This window comes from Callospermophilus lateralis, chromosome 5 (assembly GCF_048772815.1).
Source record: "Callospermophilus lateralis isolate mCalLat2 chromosome 5, mCalLat2.hap1, whole genome shotgun sequence".
Taxonomy (NCBI): Eukaryota; Metazoa; Chordata; class Mammalia; order Rodentia; family Sciuridae; genus Callospermophilus; species Callospermophilus lateralis.
The window spans coordinates 146,738,664-146,761,289 of NC_135309.1; the positions used below are offsets into that span (position 1 = coordinate 146,738,664).

The following is a 22,626-nucleotide window of genomic DNA, read 5'->3' on the forward strand; positions in this document are numbered from 1 at the left end:
TTAGAAATTTATTTCAGATCATAGAGTTGACTTGAAAGAACTCTACATCAAATAATAAAAGTATTTGAAAAGTTTTTGAACATATATATATATAAATAAATAATACCAAGTATTAGTTTTATTACTGATTGTGATTATCTAGTAATTGATTTAATATCCCTGGTGCTTTAACAATAGAAAATTGGTTTATGGTAAATATTATTAAAGAAAGATGTATTTATAATAAGTGTTACTAACATTATAAAAATATCCAATACACATACATATATATTTATCTATTTTATTTATTTTTGGCATGAAGGATTGAACCCAAGGGCACTTAAGCACTGAACCTTATACTGAGGCTTTTTTTTTTAAGACAGAGTCTTGCTAAGTTGCTCAGGGCTTTTCTAAGTTGTTGACGCTGGCTTCTAACCTGTGATCCTTCTGCCCCAGCCTCCTGATCTGCTGGGATTATGGGCACATGCTACCACATGTAGCACAGATAAAACATTTATTTACTTGGATAATACCTTTAGATTAGAGACGTTGTGTTCTAGAGCTTATTGAATTTGGCAAGTCCAGGTGCTTTCTTGGCTCTCAAGACTAAAGTAGTCAGGGAGGGAATAGTTTACACAATTCTGTAAAGTCCAACTTACTTAATGACTAGTTGTATTCATAAATATTGTCACATTTAATCTTGTTTACTTTATTGGTAGCATCTTTATAAAACTTCTCATTTTGTTTTCTAGTTTTATGTGTGTGTTTTCATAGCATTGCTTGTTTATTTTATGTATTTGGATCTGAGTTATATTTTTAAAGCAATTGCATAGATTCCATCTATTCCCTAGAATGCAACCATGGAAATAACTCTGCTCAATTTACCTTTCAGCAACTTGGGAACAGTTGTATAGGCAAGGACTTACACTAATAAGCTAGATTACAGTAGTAGTGCTTTCTAGAGGAATAGTCACACTGAAAGATAATATAGGGATAATTGGTTGGAAGAAAGTTTAATAAGAGTATTAAGTCTTAGAGAATATCAGTAAAAATAATATTGGCTAAAGAAAGTTATCCAAACTGTTAATACTACATTTTTATAATCTATATGTTTGAATATTTAATTTGGATAGTAAATCACTCTTAAGAAGTTTTAGGTCATTCACTTTTCAGTCATATTCTTTGTGTTTTATGCTATATACGCTTGCTTTTTTAGTCCAAAATGTTGTTTTATTTCTACATATCCTAGTTTTTAAAAACACAAACTATCTTTTAAAAATTAACTGATTAGGGCTGGGGTTGTGGCTCTGTGGTAGAGCACTTGCCTAGTACATGTGAGGCCCTGGGATCAATTCTCAGCACCACATTGTAAATAAATAAAATAAAGGTCTATTGACAACTAAAACAATATATTAAAAGAAAAAAAAATTTTAAATTAACTGATTAATTTTTAAATTAATTGTGATTTTTAAAGGCATTTTCCTGGTAATGCGATTTAAAATTTTAAAAGGTTATTTTATGATTGCTAAATGTCAGTATGAGTCACATGTGGAAAAAACTTAATAATATACAAGTCACTTCAATCATAGGTATTTGGAACTTGAGCTAATCTGAAAGCACTATTCAAATTTTATTTATCCCTTGTATTTAACAAACCATTGCTTTCAAACTAGTAATTTCAGCTTGTAAAAATTATAACACCTATTTCATACTATTGCACTACCTCTTTTTAAAAAAATCCATCAACAATAGTTACAGTAATTGAATTATTAAACTATGCAAACAATTTTGTGCGGGGTTTGAGTAAATAGAAGCCTTTCTTTTTCGAAATTAAGTTCAGGAATTTAAATTTTTACTACATACATAAGAAAATGCACTATTAGTGGTAGACACTGAGGTAATTTTGAATCCTGCTATCATTCAGTCACTGACTTGAGCACAGTAGTCTCTTCTATAGTATTCCTAGAAAATGAACATGTAATTTGTTTGAATATTTTAATGAAATTCCCTTTTCATGCCAATGGCAAGAAATCAAGTTAATGCTTGCAGCTTCCAAACAGAGATTGGCTATAAAAATAATTTTTAAAAATCAGAGATAATAATAGATTCTATCTTCTATTTTAAAATATCTAAATAACTGAAATTTTGTTTCTCTTAGATAACAAAATGCCATTTGTGTAACAATTGAGAAACAATGTCTAGTGTGAAAATAAATATAAGAATTTGAAAACAATCCTCTTGCTTTTTAGTTACATATATTCTTTTCATCCTTAAGTAAGAAGGAGTCATTTTGGAAGAGGGAAAAAGTATATTCTGTTTTGCTTCAGAAAGCATTTGGATGCAGATTATAAGAACTGGACTTTGGGCTCATAATTAAAGTAATATTTTAAACCTAGAATTGAACCAAAATGAAGCAAATAGCTTTGTGAGGTTAGGTTCCAAAGAAAGGAAGATGTGTATGATAAACTATTCCCATACAATAAAAAAGCTACCCAAAGTCTAGTAATTGTGTAGTGTTTGATTAGAGGTTAGATAATGTGACTTCTAAAATTTCTTTTTATTTCTAAAGCTAAATGATAAAACATTAAATAAGTAAAATTTAAAAATAATAATAATCAGGACTATGGATGTAGCTCAGTGTTAGAGCATTTGCCTAGTATACACAAGGCCCTGGGTTTGATCTCAAAATTAATTGGGTTTTGCTCCTCAAAATTAATCATCATCATCATCAACATCATCTCTGTTTCTAGTCTTAAATTACTTTTATAGAAAACAATTTTGTAAATTGGTTCTACTTGAAATTTAAAGTCTTACAGGGTCTATATTTTGAACTTGAAAATGAAAAATATGTCAAAAAAAAGAACTTTTGAATGAGAAAGGATGACTGATTTAAGGAATATTTTACTATTAGAAGAAAATAACATTTAATTTTTTTATGTATTGCATAGGAATGATGATGTCTCAGTATAAACTTTCTCAGAATTCCATGCACAGTAGTCCTGCATCTTCCAATTATCAACAAACCACTATCTCACATAGCCCCTCCAGGTAATATATTTGTGTATAAAATTTATTAAGTATTATTTTCTGTGGTAAATGTGTTTGTGAATATATAGTATACACATTAAGTTAATGAAATACTTAGTCTCATGAATGTGTGCCTTAAAATGTTGTATGTATATTCTAATATAATATGTATGTATATTCTAATATAATAATTGAAATAGTTCCTATCTTAGTATTTGAATTTCACATAGACAAAAAAAAAAAATGTTTTAGATTAACAGCTAATGTGTTTGGGCTATTGATAGAACTCAGTGGTAGGACATTTGCCAAGCATGCAGGAAGCATTGAGTTTGATCTCCAGCACCTCAAACAAAACAAAACAAAACCACAAACAAATAAAAAATGATGAATTTGAGATAAATAAGAAATTTGTAGAGTAGATTGTATTTTAAGGAGCATAGCTTTGTATCTCTTAATCAAATTGGTACTTTTATGTTGGTTAACTGAATTACCTCAGTATTTAACTGCTTAGTTGAACCCATATTATGAATTGTGAATGATTTTTGTGTTTTCAACTTTGCAGTTTTCTTTTTGTTTGCATAGACTTTATTATATATAAATTAGTTAAGAGAATTTTATGACAGTGAAATTTCAAGGGATAGCATGTTTCTTTTCCTGATATTTTTTCTTTGGGGTTTGGGTTATAGCCGGTTTGTGCCACCACAGACAAGCTCTGGGAACAGATTTATGCCACAACAAAATAGCCCAGTGCCTAGTCCATATGCCCCACAAAGTCCTGCAGGATACATGCCATATTCTCATCCTTCAAGTTACACAACACATCCACAGATGCAGCAAGGTAAGAAAGTTATTTGTTACTTTATTGGGAATACCTAAATACCTATAGTGCCAAGAAAGTTTATTTTCTTTGTTTTATAATTTTTAAAACAAACTGAAATATTATGTTTAATTGTCAACCTTTATTATTACATGTCTTAAATCATTTAAAAATGTTACATTTATCAATTGGAAAATTGTCATTTAGGATCTTTGGATCAGGATGTTACATAATTATATTTAGTTATGAAATTAAGATCTGTTCTGTTACTTGGACTTTCTTTTTATAATAGCACCAAGCCAGAGAGCAATTAGGATTTAATTGGTAAAGTGTATACTGTGAATAACTTTATGTAAGTATTTATCCTATCATAGAGGAAAATAAATGATTTTAAGTACAAAATTTTCTGGTATTAGATTATCAATTCTCAATTTATTGCTAGCTTTCAATATTGTAATATTGATATTATAATGTTCTATTGCTTTCAGTTGCATTTCATGGCTGCTAAATAGTTTATTAGTATAAATGTTTTTTACTTTTTTTGAAAGATCCTTAAAAATCAGAAAATATTTTTGTACTGAATAATTAATAGCAAGTTTTAAACATTTGCTGTCATTCATTACTTCCTGTATGTGTGTTCTTATTTTTTATTATACCCAGAGTCAAAATGTACTTCATTGTTAAACTTTTTAACTTATAAACTTTTAAGCTGAATTATCAAAACAGACAGCTTCCAGTTTTCTAAACATGTGATTTACCTTCCCATTTCCCAAAACTAGATAATTAAATATTAGGTTGAGCCTGTTTTATATACTAACTCAAGGAGAAACAGGAAGACAAATCACGTTTGGAATATATACAGTTATTGAATTTAGATTGAGTGATAAACAATATGTGTATGTATTATATATGTAGATTCTTAATATTTATAAAATATTGGCACACAAAGTATGAGGAACTTTTTATATATATATAGAGAGAGAGAGAGAGAATATTTATTTTTTTTTAGTTTTCAGCGGACACAACATCTTTGTTTGTATGTGGTGCTGAGGACCGAACCTGAGCCACACGCATGCCAGGCGAGCGCGCTACCGCTTGAGCCACATTCCCAGCCCGAGGAACATTTTTAATATAATTAATCAGAAAACAGATGACAAAAGATCACATTTGTTCTCTTGTAAATGACCATATACACATTAGTATGTGTAGGAAAGAACATCGGTTTTTACTCTTAAGTTCTATTAATGTTTTTTAGCAAAATAAATTTAACTTCTTAAAAATAAATCAAAAAAGAAATATATGTAGTTGAAGGCCCTGTTCAGTAATGAGTCATTTCTTGAAATTTTCAAATCCTTGAGGAATTTAAATGTTTCTTAGAGATTAATCCCACCCAGATATTAAAGTTATTCTAAATTAAAAAAAATAATAATCTGGCAAGAAATGTAAGTCAGTAGAACAAAAGAATTTTTAAAATAGAGCAATTTAACTTATGAAAAAGATAACATTTAAAACATTTTTTCAACTTTAGAAAAAATTTAAGAATGAAGAAGAGTTTAATCGTGCGCAATGAATCCCTTCACCACTGAGCATCATGACACTTTGTCCTTAAATATATCTGTCAAGAAGAGATTTTCCTAAAAAAAAAGTACAAGAATTTACCATTGAAAAAAAATTTTAAGAACAGTTCTATAGAATCATCTAATATCTAGTCTACATTCATTTTCACCAATATATTTCACCATATATTTCACATATATGTATAAATGTTAAAGACATTTAGAACAATATATACATATATAAAGGAAGACTAGTGTATATACATATATATGCAATTTTTTCTTCTCAAAATATAATGTAATTTCTCACACATCATATTTGTTTTTTTCATCTGTTTTGGCTCTTGGAATCTAAAACAGTTCTATACTATTTTTCCCATCTAATAAATTTTTTTTTTTTTTGAAGAGACTGTACCTCTATTTTTGGAGAATATCTTGTATACTAGACTTCATAGTTGGCTTAATTAATTTACTGATATACCCCCTATATATTTTTTTTTATCAATGGGATGTTAGTTTTAAAGGTTGTATTCATTTTCAAGTACATATTTTTAGCAAGATTATTATATAGGTAATGTGTACTTTATGTTGCATCACATGAGAAAGCATATAATGCCCACTGGTCCAATTAGGTAGAGTGACATTTAGGTAGAGATCATCTGATCACAGTACATATTTTTTCTTTTGCAATTTCTAAGTAATGTGTGGGCTAATATTTTACAATTATAAAAATATCCTATTTCCTATTAATTTTTAACCTAAAGGGTTTAGAATCCAGTGATTCTCATTTCATCAGTTTTTATACTGGTCATTAGAAAATGATGAGTTTTTTTTTTTTTTTTTTTTTTTTTTTAAAGAGAGAGGGAGAGAGAGAGAGAGAGAGAATTTTTTTTTAATATTTATTTTTTAGTTCTCGGCGGACACAACATCTTTGTTTGTATGTGGTGCTGAGGATCGAACCCAAGCCGCACGCATGCCAGGCGAGCGCGCCACCACTTGAGCCACATCTCCAGCCCCAAATGATGAGATTTTTAATTCTGAAATTCTAAAGATGACATTTAAATCAGTAAGAATGGATTATTTAATAAACAATGTTGGTGAATGTCTAGGTATTTTGAAATATTTAATTGGATTCCTGGATTATTTCAAACAAAATTATTCTATAAGTATGAACTTTTAAATATAATTAACACTTTCAATGAAAACAAGATTTTTAGGAATAAATTTGATAAAAGATATATAAGACCTTTGTGGAGAAAATTATAAAACTCGTGAAATCATGAAATAAAGGGAGACTTAGAAAATGGAGAGCTATAACATCTTAATGGATGGAAAGACTCATTAGTAGGATAAAGATTATTGTTTTCCCCAAATCTGTAAATTCAATACAGTATTACTAAAAATACCAGTTATTGTGAAACTTAACCTACTTCCAAAAATTCATATAAAAGAATGAAAGTTCAAGAGTAGGATAATATTGGGTTGGGGCTGTAGCATAGCACTTGCTGAGCATATGTGAGGCACTAGGTTCAATTCTCAGCACCATATAAAAATAAATTTAAAAAACTGTGTTGTGTCCATCTACAACTAAAAAGAATAGAATAATATTTTTAAAAGGCAAGTCATATAAGCTAACAGGAATCAAGATTTGTTAAAATATTAGTATACGTATGGGAAGAAAAATATTGTTACTTTCGTTGAACATGATGAAGCATCTAGGAATATACCCATAACAAATAAAAATGTTATACATATGGTATTATATTTTTACAGGGGAAAGAATTATTTTTTTAAATAATGGTATGAAATAATTAGATACTCATAGAAAAAAGTAAAACTGGATCACTATTATAAATTATGCATGGATTAAAGATCTTCATGTGAAATTATCAAACTTTTACAAGAAAATGTAGGAGACTGCCCTTCTATAACTGTGTTAAGGAGAGACTCTGAATGGCCAATATACATGAAAAGATGCTTAGATTCTCTAGTAATCAAGAAAATACACATTACAGTGACTGAAAGAGATGTTTCCCACCGTCATGATGACAAAAATTATTGGCAGAATAGTCAGAATTATCATATAATACTGATGAATATAAGTAGCTACTTGGTAATATTTATTAAGATTTTAATATGGGCATATGCAGTCATTTTACTTGAATTGATGCCCAGAGTTCATATTATTTGTAAAAAGATCCATGTGTAAGATTATACATTGCAGCATTGTTTATGAGAGCCAAAAATTTAAAGCAATCTTCATGTCCCAATATATCAATTAATAAATTGTGTACATTATACAGCAGAATATATGTAATTATTTATTTAACACAAATGAAATACAACTACATATTTAAAAAATGGGTATGCTTCAATACAATGTGTTCAAAGGCAAGTTATAGAAAGATATATAGATGTGCCATTTACAATGTTGTAACCCCCAAAATGCCATGTATTATTTAGGAATATATTCATTTTCAATAAAAGTGTAAATATATGCGTAGGTAGAGTGAACTCTTACGTCAAATTAGTAGTTACTTCTAGGAAATATGGGGAAGGGAATAGAGGAAAGGAATATACAAATACAGAGATACAACCATATCTGTAATATTTTATTTTTCAAAAATAGATCTGAATGATATCTGACACAGTTTGATCAAATTGAGAATTAATATATGAGTGTTCATTTTATATTATTCTCTATAATTTCTGCATGCTTAAAATTTTTCTTGTGAACAGTTGTTCTCTAAGAATTTTAAAAGTTTATTTTTATAAACCTGTTTTTATTCTTATTCTAGCATCAGTATCAAGTCCCATTGTTGCAGGTGGTTTGAGAAACATACATGATAATAAAGTGTCTGGTCCGTTATCTGGCAATTCAGCTAATCATCATGCTGATAATCCTAGACATGGCTCAAGTGACGACTACCTACACATGGTGCACAGGCTAAGTAGTGACGTATGTAATATGTTAGTTATCATTAAGGTAATAAAATAATTCTAGAGTTTGTCACATAACCTAGCATTTTTACTCCACAATTTAAAGGACACCAACTGTCTATAATTTTTGTGTATCAAGAATTATGCTAGGTACTGAAAGTCTGTTAACATGGTTCCTGTACCCAGAGTTCCAGTCTAGACCAGTGTTAACTTTCTATTTTAATTTAATACTGCTTACACCAAAATAGTGTCTTTAAATAATGACCCTTTATTTATTAGTACCTGGCTCCTCTTCTCAGTACAAAGTTTTTTTTTTCCCTCCCTGAAATTTAATGTTGCCTTGGTGTTATTAAAATACTTGATACATTAAAAATTTGCTTTATTGTGGATTTGGCTATATTTTCATGTAAGCTACATATATTTAAGGATAACAGATAACAATGGATTCTGTCCTGAAGACATGTATAGCCTTGTAGATTGTTCCTAGCTTTTTTTGTAGAAAATGGCAAACCAAAATGGAGCATATGAGTAGTACCAGTTTTCTTATTCATTGCCATGCTTAGACTATTGATTTTTTTGGATACAATTTCAGTTCTTTAAGATATATCAGGAAGAAAACAGGGAAGTGCAGAAGAACTATGCTATTAAATTCCAGCACTTTACCTGTCATTAATTTATGTCTTTTACTGGTTTTCTAAGATATCTATAAAACCTCTCCTAGCATGCAAAATACAAATTTTGTACTCTGGTCATAGGATGGAGATTCTTCAACAATGAGAAATGCTGCACCTTTTCCTTTGAGGTCTCCACAGCCAGTATGCTCCCCTGCTGGAAGCGATGGAACCCCTAAAGGTAGTATTTGAATTAAAAATTTCCTTCAGCATATTTAAAGTCAAGTAAATAACTTAAACCTTTTTAAAAAGATACCAGATGGTACTATCTTGTTTTTAGCTGAAGAAGAAGAAGAAGTAGTAAACCTGCCTTTAAGCAGGTCTCGATCAGGGGATTTAAATTTGTCTCTATTTTTTTGATTTATTCATCAACCATGTTCTTTAAATCCCAGTTAACCCTTTGATATTGTTCTCAGGTATATCCACTATTGTTCTCAATACCAAATCCAGTGATCTTTTCATACCAAAGCTTTTTAATTTTTTTAACATATATATTTTTTTAAGTTGTTGATAGACCTTTATTTAATTATTTTATTTATTTATATGTGGTGCTGAGAATGGAACCCAGTGCCTTATGCATGCCAGGCAAATGTGCTACTGCTGAGCCACAGCCACAGCCCTCAAACCACAACTTCTTAATTTCTCTTAAATATTTGAAATGTTTGATCAGTCGTCATCACTTTCAACTCTAAAAAAGCCTATTTCATACTAAGCTCACCTGCTTTTCTCCTAGTCTCTTCATTGATGTTTTTTCTTTTTCTTTTTCTTCTTTCTATTCTCCTCCTCATTTTTCTTTTTTCTTTTTAAGTCTTTTCCCTACTCTCATTTCTCAAAATTTCTGGCATTGTACTTTTTATTTAACTATCATTGTGTTTTTTTTCTTGGCTCTTTTACTCGGGTAGTGTGTTTTTTACTGGGGAGTAAACCCAGGGATACATTACCACTGAGCCATACCCCCAACCCTATTTGTTTATTTTTTTAAATTTTACATTTTTAGTTGTAGATGGACATAAAACCTTTATTTTATTTATTTATTTTTAAACTTTTGGGGGTTGTATATGGACTCTCAATGCCTTTTTTGTTTTTATGTGGTGCTAGGATGGAACCCAGTGCTTCACACTTGTGAGGCAAGTGCTCTACCGCTGAGCTACAACTCCATCCCTATTTTATTTATTTTTATGTGGTACTGAGGATCGAACCCCATGCCTCACATGCATGGCAAACCTGCACCAGTGAACTACAACCCTAGCCCCTTTATTTTTTATTTTGAAACAGGGTCTTACTAAATTGCTGAAGCTAGCCTCAAACTTGTGATCATCCTGCATCATTCTCCCCTGTTGCTAGTATTACAGGTGTGCACCAGCATGCCTGACTTTCTTTTACTCAGTTTTGATGGCAACATTGATTGCTTTGGGGAACAGGGCTCCTAAATTAATCTTTGGCTCTAGTGTTGTCTCCAAAGTTATAATGTTTCTTTTTCAGGCAAAATGTTCTTATACCTACTGTATTTCAAATTTATTTTCAGCATTATTCTTCTATTCCTATCTCTCTTAATATAATTCCAGTCCTGCATCATCTTGACTTAAAATTTGAAGTCATCATAATTCTTTATTTACCAAATATATCCTGTTCTGTTACCTTCCTAAATCTCACATCTGCTTTCATTTCTGCTTGTTAAAATTCTGTCTGTTCTTCTAGGTCTCCGATAAGTGTTAATCTTTGAGCCAAGCTCAGTGACTCACGCCTATAATCCCAGCAGCTCCAGAGGCTGAGGAGGAAAGTTCAAAGCCAGCCTCAGCAAATTAGCAAGGCCCTAAGCAACTCAGTGAGACTCTGTCTCTAAATAAAATACACACAAAAAAAAGACTAGTGGTGTGACTTAGAGGTTAAATACGCCTAGGTTCAATTCCTAGTATCAGAAAAAAAGAATGTGATCCTTGATCCTTCGTGGACCCTTCCATCATTTCTTTAAGTCATTAGTTAATATTTTTTATATGAATTTATTAAGTTAAGTTCAGGTGCTGGAAGTTTTAGAAATACTTAAAAATTATAGTCAGGTAATTTTACTTATTAGATTTTGTTGGAAAAGAAAGCTTCACGTTTGGGCTTGGGTCTCAACAGTAGAGTGATCATCTAGCACATGTGAGCCACTGGGTTCGATCATCAGCACCACATAAAAATAACTAAATAAATGTCCAACTACAACTAAAAAAAATTATATATATATAAAAGAATACTTCACGTTTTAAAATTAACATAGCTACTTAATATGCAATATAACTAATATTTTATTAGTGCATGAAAATGTCTAATTATAGCCATCTGTAACATGGGATATGTTTAAAGATATGGTAAAGATTTTATTCACCAGATAGTGTTCAACTGTTTTATAAGAGACATTCTTCGTGTGGTAAAAGTTTTGCATTTATGAGCCATTTTAATCTTATAATAATGTATTTTTAGGGATTAAAACCCCAGCTTCTGCAAGAGAAAACAGCTTAAAGAGTAACACTATTTGTAGGTTAGCCATCAAAGTTAGATACTTATCATCAGTATAGGAAGTCTAAATAACTTATACTGGGGGCAGGTACAAAGGGAGATAGGTGGTTGAATTAGATAATCACTTTTCTTCTGACACTTGAGGGAGGATGATGGAGAGAAATCTTTAAATGGTCCTAAAATTTACTGTTTCCAATCTCATAAATAGATTATTCGTCAGAAACCTAAGCTTTCATTTATGAACTTATTTTTTTACAACTAGTTTTGAAGAATGAGTGGATTGGCAGTTATTCCAATTTGATTTTTAAGTGAATTGTTGGATTTTCAAGTTTATTCTATAGTGTGTATCATTTATCACATAAACTTCTGCAAATAGGAAGGCGTAATGGTGTGTTCCACTTCAGACTTAGGCAAATCCGATTCTACATTTTCATGTTTGCTAGCTATAAAACTTTAGACAAATTTCTTAACCTTTGTGAGCTTCATGTTCCGTTTTAGCAAAATAGTAACAATGATAATTCTCAAGAATATTTTTTAAATTAAGTGAATGATATATAAAGCATCTTGTTCAGTTCTGACAAAAGTGCTTACATGAGATAATTTTTTAATATTTGTTCTATCTTTACTATATTGTCACTTTTATAATATTTCTATCACACTATAAGAGAATATAAAATGAGGACAACTGATTATTTCTATTGAATTATTTTTCTAGGATCAAGACCACCTTTAATTCTACAATCTCAGCCTCTACCTTGTTCATCACCTCGGGATGTTCCACCAGACATCTTGTTAGATTCTCCAGAAAGAAAACAAAAGAAACAAAAGAAAATGAAATTAGGCAAGGATGAAAAAGACCAGAGTGAGAAAGCTGCAATGTATGATATAATTAGTTCTCCATCCAAGGACTCTACTAAACTTACATTAAGACTTTCTCGTGTTAGGTCTTCAGACATGGACCAGCAAGAGGATATGCTTTCTGGTATGGAAAATAGCAATGTTTCAGAAAATGATATTCCTTTTAATGTGCAGTACCCAGGACAGACTTCAAAAACACCCATTACTCCACAGGATATAAACCGCCCACTAAACGCTGCTCAGTGTTTGTCACAGCAAGAACAAACAGCATTCCTTCCAGCAAATCAAGTGCCTGTTTTACAACAGAACACTTCAGTTGCTACAAAACAACCCCAGACTTCTGTGGTACAGAATCAGCAACAGGTATCACAACAGGGACCTATATATGATGAAGTGGAATTGGATGCATTGGCTGAAATTGAACGAATAGAGAGGGAATCTGCTATTGAAAGGGAGCGCTTTTCAAAAGAAGTTCAAGATAAAGGTAAGATAATCTCATTACCACTTCAACATCTGGACAAATGTGCAATTAATTCTTTGTCTTTTCTCAAGTATATATATATTATTTTTTTTTTACTAATTCTTATACCTCAGAAACTAAATTCTTAATTTCATTTTTTATGCAAAACAACTTGCAGATTTGGTATTTTTCTCTACTGCAGATCTGTCATCTGTTATGCACTATATGATTTTACTTGCTTGTATTTTTCTACTAAAATGAACAATTTTTATATCACATGCTTTTTTCATAAATTATGTTAGTGTAAGTGTGCATCTTCAACTTTCTCCCCCCAAACAAATTTAAATACTATAAAATTATTTTAAAGCAAGTACATTTAAGAAACATTTATGTGTAGGCTTATTAAGTAGTTAGATATTTCACTAGGTTAATAAGCATATCTTGATATATGATCTTTTTTTTTGTAATGAGCAAATTACAGAAAAGATTTTAAGTAAATAGCAAACTTTAAGCAAGGATCTTTTTATGGTGGTTAGTTATTGTTCCCTTTTTATCTGACTAATATATTAAGATCAAGTTGGAAGACGACCCACCTATTCTATGAGTTTATAGGCTTACTTAATTAATGCTTTGTAATTACATTCTAATCAAACAAAAGTAAGTCCCTAGAATGTTCTTAAATATTTGATATGAAAGATGGTGGAATGCGATGGACATTATTATTCTAGGTACATGTGTAACCACTCATGGTATGATGCTATATCATGTACAATCAGGGAAATGAAAAGTTGTGCTCTAATTGTGTACAATGAATCACAATACATTCTGCTGTCATATCTATCTAATTGAAATAAATAAAATTTATTTTAAAAATTAAGAAGAATGATATTTAAGGGAGACCAATGAATCAGTTATTAAAATTAGTAAATAATTTATGAATTTGCTGTATTTGCAAATACATACACACATTTGATATAATCCAAACCTAAAATATGCTTTGTAAATTATTTTTATGATTAAAACATTCTAGATTGATAAACTATTCTAATATTTTATCCCTTGGTAATTATTAGAACACAGCTTGAATAGAGCTCATGTTTATATGATCTTCTTCCTTATGTGACTAAATAATTGTTCCTATTCTAAGAAACATGCCGAAGATTCATATTATATCATCTGTCATGGTGACTTTTTAGCATTATTGAAACTATAGACTGTATTTAGACATACTACAATGTTTGCAGAGTATGTAAATCATAAATAGGTGCAGTACAGAGATTGCTGAAAGTATTTTATTGGCTAGGACACTAGGATTTTAGCTTTTTTAACTTCTACATAAATCTTTGATGTTAAGGATGAAATAAAATGCAGCTGGTTCCTTGTCTCTTTCTTTGTAGTATTAGGTGCAGAAAATTATATAGATTTTAAATGATATAATTCCAAAGTGTATGTCCTTCTTTAACCTCTTATAAAAGTATATGCATGTCAAATGATGGTAGCAAATTACTCAGCTTCTCTTGATATTAATCTACTCCAAATTCCAGAATCCCACAACAGTCATTTTTTGCCAGAAATATGCACAGTAGTGATTGTCTGACCCAGTAATATAAATTTCAGAGAACTGAATTTCTGCATGAAATTTAATCTGTTATGGGAAATTGGGTTTTTAAAAAGGAGTGTAATTTTTAAATGATTTTTTTAGTAGTTGTTGATAGAACCAAAAACGAAATGGTGAAATTTTTAAAAACTTTCCTGAACTTTTATTGTATCACATTTGTTGCACACAAAATGTTTACTTTTAGAAATGGAACAAAAGTAAAAGTATTAAATAGTTGTATTTGCATATTAGCACACTTGTTTTATGCTGCTAACTTCTTTGGAGAATAAACAAAATCAACAAGATATACTGTTCTTGTGAAAAGTTATAATGTATGTTTTACTTTCACTTATCTAAACAGTTTTCTGTAATCTGATTGTGTGGCCATAACAAAGGTAACTTAAAAGCTCAATGAACAGAGTTGGGTTTACAGTTTTGGTGAAGATATAGTTTTCTGTTGCTATCAGGATTAAAGTAGGTTTTACTGGCTTCATATTAGAGTTGTCATTTCTAAGTTGTTTTTCTGAAAGTTTGTTGTTTTCCATAGGTTTGTTTTACTTTTAGAATCTAACCTTTGATTTAAACCTGGTTGGTTTTTTTTTTTGCATTCAATTTCTGCACTGTGTGATGGAAGTGTGTATGTGTGTGTGTGTGTGTGAAATACCTTGAGATTTTGGAAAGGTTAAAGGTTCATATATGTTGTTGCGAGGTTTTAGGTGAGGTCACAAATCAAAGTGAAATTCTAACGAAGTAGTAATTTTATAATCAGCCCTTGATCGATGAAATACTTCATCATTGATTATCTTATTTTTACTTTTTAGGACTGAATTCCAAATTGACTCTATGTGTGTGTGTGTGTGTGTGTGTGTGTGTGTTAGTTGTCAATGAACTATTTGGTTATATGTGGTGCTGAGAATCAAACCAGTGCCTCATACATACTAAGCAAGCACTCTACCACTGAGCCACAATCCCAGCCCCCAAATTGACTTTTAATGTATTTAGTGTACGTGGCACTAAGAATTTTTTTTTTTTTTTTACAACTATTAGTGATGAGAAATAAGTAAACAAGACTACTTACCTACATGATTTTACTCAGAGCTGTGCTCTTGGGTCTTGAGTTTGTTTGCCAATATTATATGCTATCAGAAATATTCCTTTCAGTAACCAGAAATAAAAACTTTATATCTTATAAATAAGATTATAAAGTTTAGCTTGAGCACAGTGATGCATTTCTATAATCCCAGCTACCCAGGAGACCAAGGTAGAAAGATCACATGTTTAAGGCCACTCTGAGCAATTTAGCGAGACCGTGTAAGTCTCTAGTACTTAAAAACAAAAACAAACAAAAAAAAACTTCAGCAAACATAGCTGATAACTATGGAATTCAAGAAAGAGACTAGAATAGTCTTTTTACCTAGGCTGTAGTAGAACCTAATATACCCTGGTTCCATACTTAGGAGACCCTTTTCTGGCTGTTAGAAAATTTCTGTCCCTTTGGCCTTTTTTTCCTTCTTTAGACAGTTCTTATGTATACACTGATACAGTAATTCTGTAACATACTCTGTTATAATAGTCCAAAAGGACATTTTTATCAGTCTTTTTGCTAATACTATTAACATCTGTAATTATATAAATTAATTTTAAAGGGCTAATCATCTTTGCTTCTGGGATGACCTGTCATTGACATTAATAACTCCTTCATGTGCTGACATTCCTGCTTTCTTTTGTCAAAGAGGAAGTTTCTTTGTTCATCTGCCTATTTCATCTTTTCCAAGGTCCACTTTCCATGTTAGCAAGTACAAGGAATGGCATAGCTTTACTAATATTTTTGTAATGTTATAATACTCTTGCACTATAACCCTTAGAAGAAGTAAATTACAGATCAAGCATCCCTAATCCAAAAATATAAAATGCTCTGAAATCCGAAACTTAGAAAGTTTCGGATTTCAGAGGATTTTAAATTTCAGATTTTCAGATAAGGGTGTTTAACTGGTAAAGTATATACAAATATTCAAAAATCTAAAATACTGAAATTGGAAACACTTTAGTTCCAAGTATTTTGGGTAAGGATTCTCAACCTGTATTTCCTACTATCAGTTGGAATAAAGAGACTGAGATTTTGGACAAGAATAGGATGATTCACTCAGCCTATACTTTGTATTAGGTGTGGGATGTTTTCATTTTTCTTAATTGGCTATTGTGTATATGATTATTGTGCTTTCAGTTATCACATGTAATGTCTTTAAGTGATACTTTATTTCTTATGAGCATAATTGTTTAGAATTTCTATATGAGTGGATCTTATTTTTAAATATCAGAATCGGGATGGCAATTGTTGTAGTATCCTTTTGTTTACGTTTTCTTTAGGAGTATATGAATTCTGATAGCTAATCTTAAGTTTCCTGATGCTGAAGAGGGCTTAAAGGTAATCAGTGTCCCAAATACTAAAATCATTCTTCACAGAGATGGGTTTCCATCATTAGATGACGGTTATGATATAATGAAGATATTACAAAAGTGAATAGACAGGTGACTTATGTGACTGTGAAATAAATTCATAGTGAGTAAATTCATAGGAATAAATTCAACTGAATCAGACCAAGTAAATCAGAAATGAGTGCTTTTAACATATCCAAGAATCCCTACAATAAAAGGGTGAAATTTCCCTGATTTTACAGAAAAGGTGAAATACTTTTCAATAGGTGAAACATTAAAACTTTGTATTTAGGGATATCTTACATATAGTAGGAAAAATTTTAAGGTTTTTCTCAATCTTAATGCATTACTTACATACAAATGCTTTTGTATATTTTCATTCAAATAATCATAGGATCTATAGTTTAAGATAGATTGAACCTGATAATTTCTTTGAAATTGACTTACTTGCCCAATTTCCATCTTAATGGCAAGAGGTAAATTGTAATAAAGTTAATGATAATTCTGAAATGTTTTGATCATTTAAAAATCAACCTTCTGCCAGGCATGGTGGCTCACACTTACAGTCTGAGCATCGTGGAAGACTTGAGACAGGAGGATCTCTAGCCTTAGCAACTTAGTAAGGCCCTAAGCAACTTAATGAGACCCTGTCTCAAATTAAAAATTAAAAAGGACTGCGGAACCCTTGGTTCAATCTCTGGTGCCCCCCCCCGCCCAAAATTAGCCTTCTAAGCTATTAAATATTTTTCTAAAAAAAATTCACTTGTATTAATAAAATAATATGCCATACATTTCTTTGCAAAAATTTTCAGGTGCCTGAAACCAATAACATTGTAGTTGTTAAATATGCTTAGGTTGCCATTTTGATGACTTTCTAAAGCATACTGCATAAAAATAAAAGTCTTAGGCTATACTATATGAATTTCTGGGTTCTTGTCATAAAGGTTTAAGGTAAAGAGTATATGGTGATAGAGCATTCTATTTATAAGCTAGTAATTATTTGGTATGCCCTAAAGTATTTTCTATGACATTTAAAAAGGATTCTATAAACATAAATTTAGTATTCTGAGTATTTTTCCTAAGTATTGATGCAGAAAGCTTTATATAAATTCTTACCATGTTATAATTTTAGAAGATAAACTAATGATAGCATACTTTATTATTATTATTAATTGTTTTGGAGATGAAGTATGTTTGATGGTATTTTTGACTTCTAGATGACTGAAGGAGTAGATTGGTTTAGTTTTATAAGAAATAACTAACAAATATCCAAAGTGAATTGTTTTCCCTTTTTGGTAGTGCTGGGAATGAGATCATCAAACTAAGGTCCTCCCGCTCTTTAAGCAAGCATCCTACCCACTGAAACACATCTCCACCCACAAAGTAAATTACATTTGATTAGATTTTTAAATTGGGTTGAACTGCTGCTTCTCACTTTGAGAACAAAACAGTAGAATTTTGGTGTATTAAAGAATCATTTATCATTAAGTTTTGGTTTTTTTTTTCCCCTGAACTTTGTTTCCTAACAATAAAGGGCTGCTTTTCATTCTTCAGTTTAACTTTTAACTTGGTGATACTATTTCCTTAAATGATGTATCACCTTAGTCAATGTCATATAAGAATCTGGACATTCCTTTTTTATTGACTTTTAAAAACAGTCAAGCAGTTCAGCAAGTAAAGTAGGCAAATACTTTAATATATTAAAATGTAACTATGCTTAAGGACTAACTAGATAGTCAATTTATAGCAAGTGACATAGCAATCTGGAGTCAGAAGTACAATCCTGCACAGAAATATATAACTTAAAAAAATACTGTAACACTTTATTGCAGTGTGGATTTGTGATTATGTGTGTGTTTGTCCTTACATTTTAGAATATTCCAATTCTTTCTTTCTGAGGTCAGTATATAAACCCACAAAAATTTTTGTTGAAAAGTCAGAAGTATTTTTGTCACTGGAAGTTGCTTAAGACAGAATTTATCTTAAAAGTTCTTATGTACTTCAGTTGATACCTATGGTTTATGTTGTTTCCTTATTCTAAATTTACTTCTATGTAATACTGTGTGTTAGCTTTTGAACTCCACCTACTTTATTAACAACTTGAAGACTTTGAATTCTGAATCAGAAGTTAATGACAGATTATTGATTTTTAAACTTTTTTCTTACTTTCTTCATTAACCTTTTTTCATTGGCATGGTTTAAGTTTTCTTGTTTCATTCTTTTCCATACTTACATATATAGTATATTTCCTGTTTGGTATATGGATAGATATGGGGTTCTTAATCATTTGTGGTTAACAGTTTAAATTGCCTTAAGTGAGAATGTATGCTTTGTAGCTGGTTGTCTTTTTTCTTATATAAAGAATCTGGTTTATATTTAACATACATGAACATAAGTGTGCATTTGTTTTTGATATATTATGAATTCTGTTCTTTTAAATCTTTGTACTTACATACTTAAAAAGTATGCTTTTTTAAATGAAAGTCATTAATATTTGTTGAAGTCCAGCAAGCGTGAAGATTCCCTTAAACCTTTATTTATTTAAAAAGCATTATGTAAAATGCTTTTTAAAAAATAGTAAGACATATTTACTTTTGCATTCTCTATATTTTTTTAAAAATATGACTTAAAAAGATAGTCAAAATCCATAGGTTTTTAATAGAATAAGAATATGTCTATTACTGATATTGAATATTTATCTTTAAATTTCAGATAAGCCTTTGAAAAAAAGAAAACAAGATTCTTACCCACAGGAGGCTGGGGGTGCTACAGGAGGTAATAGACCAGCTTCTCAGGAGACGGGTTCTACGGGAAATGGGTCAAGGCCAGCATTAATGGTTAGCATTGATCTTCATCAGGCAGGAAGAGTGGACTCTCAGGCTTCTATAACTCAGGATTCAGACTCCATAAAAAAGCCTGAAGAAATAAAACAATGTAATGATGCACCCGTTTCTGTTCTTCAGGAAGATATTATTGGAAATCTTAAATCTACACCAGAAAACCATCCTGAAACACCTAAAAAAAAGTCTGATCCTGAGTTTCCTAAAAGTGAAATAAAACAAAACGAAAGTAGGTTATCAGAATCTAAACCAAATGAAAACCGATTGGTGGAAACAAAATCAAGTGAAAGTAAGTTAGAAACTAAAATTGAGACCCAAACAGAAGAACTTAAACAGAATGAGAGCAGAACTATCGAACCTAAACAAAATGAGAGCACCATAGTTGAACCTAAACAGAATGAAAATAGACTGTCTGACACAAAACCAAATGACAACAAACAAAACAATGGCAGGTCAGAAACAACAAAATCAAGACCTGAAACCCCAAAGCAAAAGGGTGAAAGTCGACCTGAAACTCCAAAACAAAAGAGTGATGGGCGTCCTGAAACCCCAAAACAGAAGGGTGATGGACGGCCTGAAACTCCAAAGCAGAAAGGTGAGGGCCGGCCTGAAACTCCAAAGCAAAAAAATGAAGGCCGGCCTGAAACACCAAAACACAGGCATGAAAATAGGAGGGATTCTGGAAAGCCATCAGCAGAGAAAAAACCTGAAGTGTCAAAACATAAACAGGATATTAAATCTGATTCACCTCGGGTAAAATCAGAAAGAGCTGAAGCCTTAAAGCAGAGACCTGATGGGCGATCAATTTCTGAGTCGCTAAGACGTGACCATGATAGTAAACAAAAATCAGATGACAGGGGTGAGTCAGAACGACATCGAGGGGATCAGTCTAGGATACGAAGACCAGAAACATTGAGATCCTCTAGTAGAAATGAACATGGCATTAAAACTGATGGTTCAAAAACTGACAAACTAGAAAGAAAACACAGGCATGAATCAGGGGACTCAAGGGAAAGACCATCTTCTGGGGAACAAAAATCAAGACCTGACAGTCCTCGTGTTAAACAAGGAGATTCTAATAAATCAAGACCTGATAAACCTGGTTTTAAATCACCAAATAGTAAAGATGACAAAAGGACAGAAGGTAACAGAAGTAAAGTAGATGGTAATAAAGCACACCCTGACAATAAGGCAGAATTTCCAAGTTATTTGTTGGGGGGCAGGTCTGGTGCATTGAAAAATTTTGTCATTCCAAAAATCAAGAGGGATAAAGATGGCAATATTACTCAGGAGACAAAGAAAATGGACTTGAAAGGAGAGCAGAAAGACAAAGTAGAAAAAATGGGATTAGTTGAAGATCTTAATAAAGGAGCTAAGCCTGTGGTGGTTCTGCAAAAACTGTCTTTGGATGATGTTCAGAAACTAATTAAAGATAGAGAGGATAAATCAAGAAGTTCCCTTAAGTCTATGAAGAATAAGCCTACAAAGTCAAATAAAGGTAAGAATACTTCTGATGTCATTTGTATTCTAATCAGCTTTATGTTTGAAAGTTACTAAGTTTCAAACAATGAAAATCTATAAAAATTAAAGCACTACTACATGAAAATAGAACCTTTATATAAAACAATAGTAGACTGTTTCAGGAATACAGATAAAAAGTTCTCAATGAACTTTTTCTTCTCTCACCCCTACATGAACTACTCTAATAGTAATTAATTTTATCTCTATTTAGTTATAGAGATAAGTTCTTTCAATGTTTAGTTTCAAATGTTTCTGCAAGTTGCTTGTTAATCCAATGACTGATGTATTGGAATAAATGTTTAACTCTCCCAAAAGTTCCTTTGCCTGTAGAGATACTCCATTTTGCAATGAGAGAGTGAGTTGAATTTTAATATCTAGTATCTCACAGTAAAGCTATGTGGTATATAACAACTAATATAAATTATTTTAAGAAAATTGTCTTATAATATTTTTTATGGAATTCTCTCTGATTTAATTATCATGAATAGTTTGAAGTTGCATAATTTAGAAAATTGTATGTAAGGTTATTTTCGAAGTAGTTTTAGCTGGGTGTAATGATGCATGTTTGTAATCCCAGCTACCTGGGAGACTGAAGCAGGAGGAACACAAGTTTGAGGCCAGCCTGGGCAACTTAAGGAGACCCTGTCACAAATTAGAATTTTTTAAATTCTGGGGCTGTAGTTCAGTGATTACCCAGTACTACTGCAGCAGCAACAGAAGGATAGTTTTCCCTATTGTATGCAAAGGTAATAGAAAATGATATTTGCCTTATAAATTCGGTTAAATTGTTAAATTCGTTGAGGTAGAGTTGGTGTTATTTTTGCATGATTTTTGGATGAAATTCTCTGGTTGCTTGAATACAATTATTTTGGGTATGGGGACAGAATTGTAAGTGCTGAGAATATAATAGCAATTTGTATAGTAAATATAATTTTATGTTCCTTTCTGTATTCATATTTAAAATACAAGGATTTATCTTATGATGCCCATGGAGTCTAATACTTTAAGCAAATTGAAACATAGTTTTAACTGAAAGTTAATATTAAATTTTCATTGTATGAAAGAGTTTCACTAAGGACTTGTACTTTATGAACTTAGGAAATCTAGATTTACACTGTCCAGCATGGTAGTCATAGTGTTTTTGGCTGTTAAATTCAAATTAATTTAAATTAAGTTGAAAAACTCACTTCTTCAGTAGTCACATGTGGCTATTGATGACTGTATTGTTCAGCACAAATAGAGAAGATTGGCATCATCATAGAAAACAGAATTGTCTATCACCTATAATATTTTAGCAGATACATAAGTATAATGATTATTATTTTTGTAGCATACTATTGTAGCTTGTCTACCAAAAACATTGTATTATAAAGAATTCTTTATTCAAAGAAGTGACTTATAGCTAATCTTTTTATTTTTACTTGG

At 31.0% G+C, this 22,626-nt stretch overlaps 1 protein-coding gene across 4 annotated transcripts in view; it reads left to right on the forward strand.

Annotated features, from left to right (window-relative positions):
- The window catches only part of Nipbl (NIPBL cohesin loading factor), a 178,679-nt gene that overhangs the window by 82,656 nt on the left and 73,397 nt on the right, over positions 1-22,626 (forward strand). For 3 of the 4 annotated variants that reach the window (XM_076857381.2, XM_076857383.2, XM_076857384.2), the window contains exons 5-10: positions 2,928-3,027; positions 3,693-3,844; positions 8,178-8,338; positions 9,075-9,171; positions 12,205-12,831; positions 19,553-21,178. In XM_076857381.2, coding sequence (XP_076713496.1) covers positions 2,928-3,027; positions 3,693-3,844; positions 8,178-8,338; positions 9,075-9,171; positions 12,205-12,831; positions 19,553-21,178 — 2,763 coding nt within the window. The remainder of the gene's footprint in view (positions 1-2,927; positions 3,028-3,692; positions 3,845-8,177; positions 8,339-9,074; positions 9,172-12,204; positions 12,832-19,552; positions 21,179-22,626) is intronic. The other variant, XM_076857382.2, reaches the window with a different exon arrangement.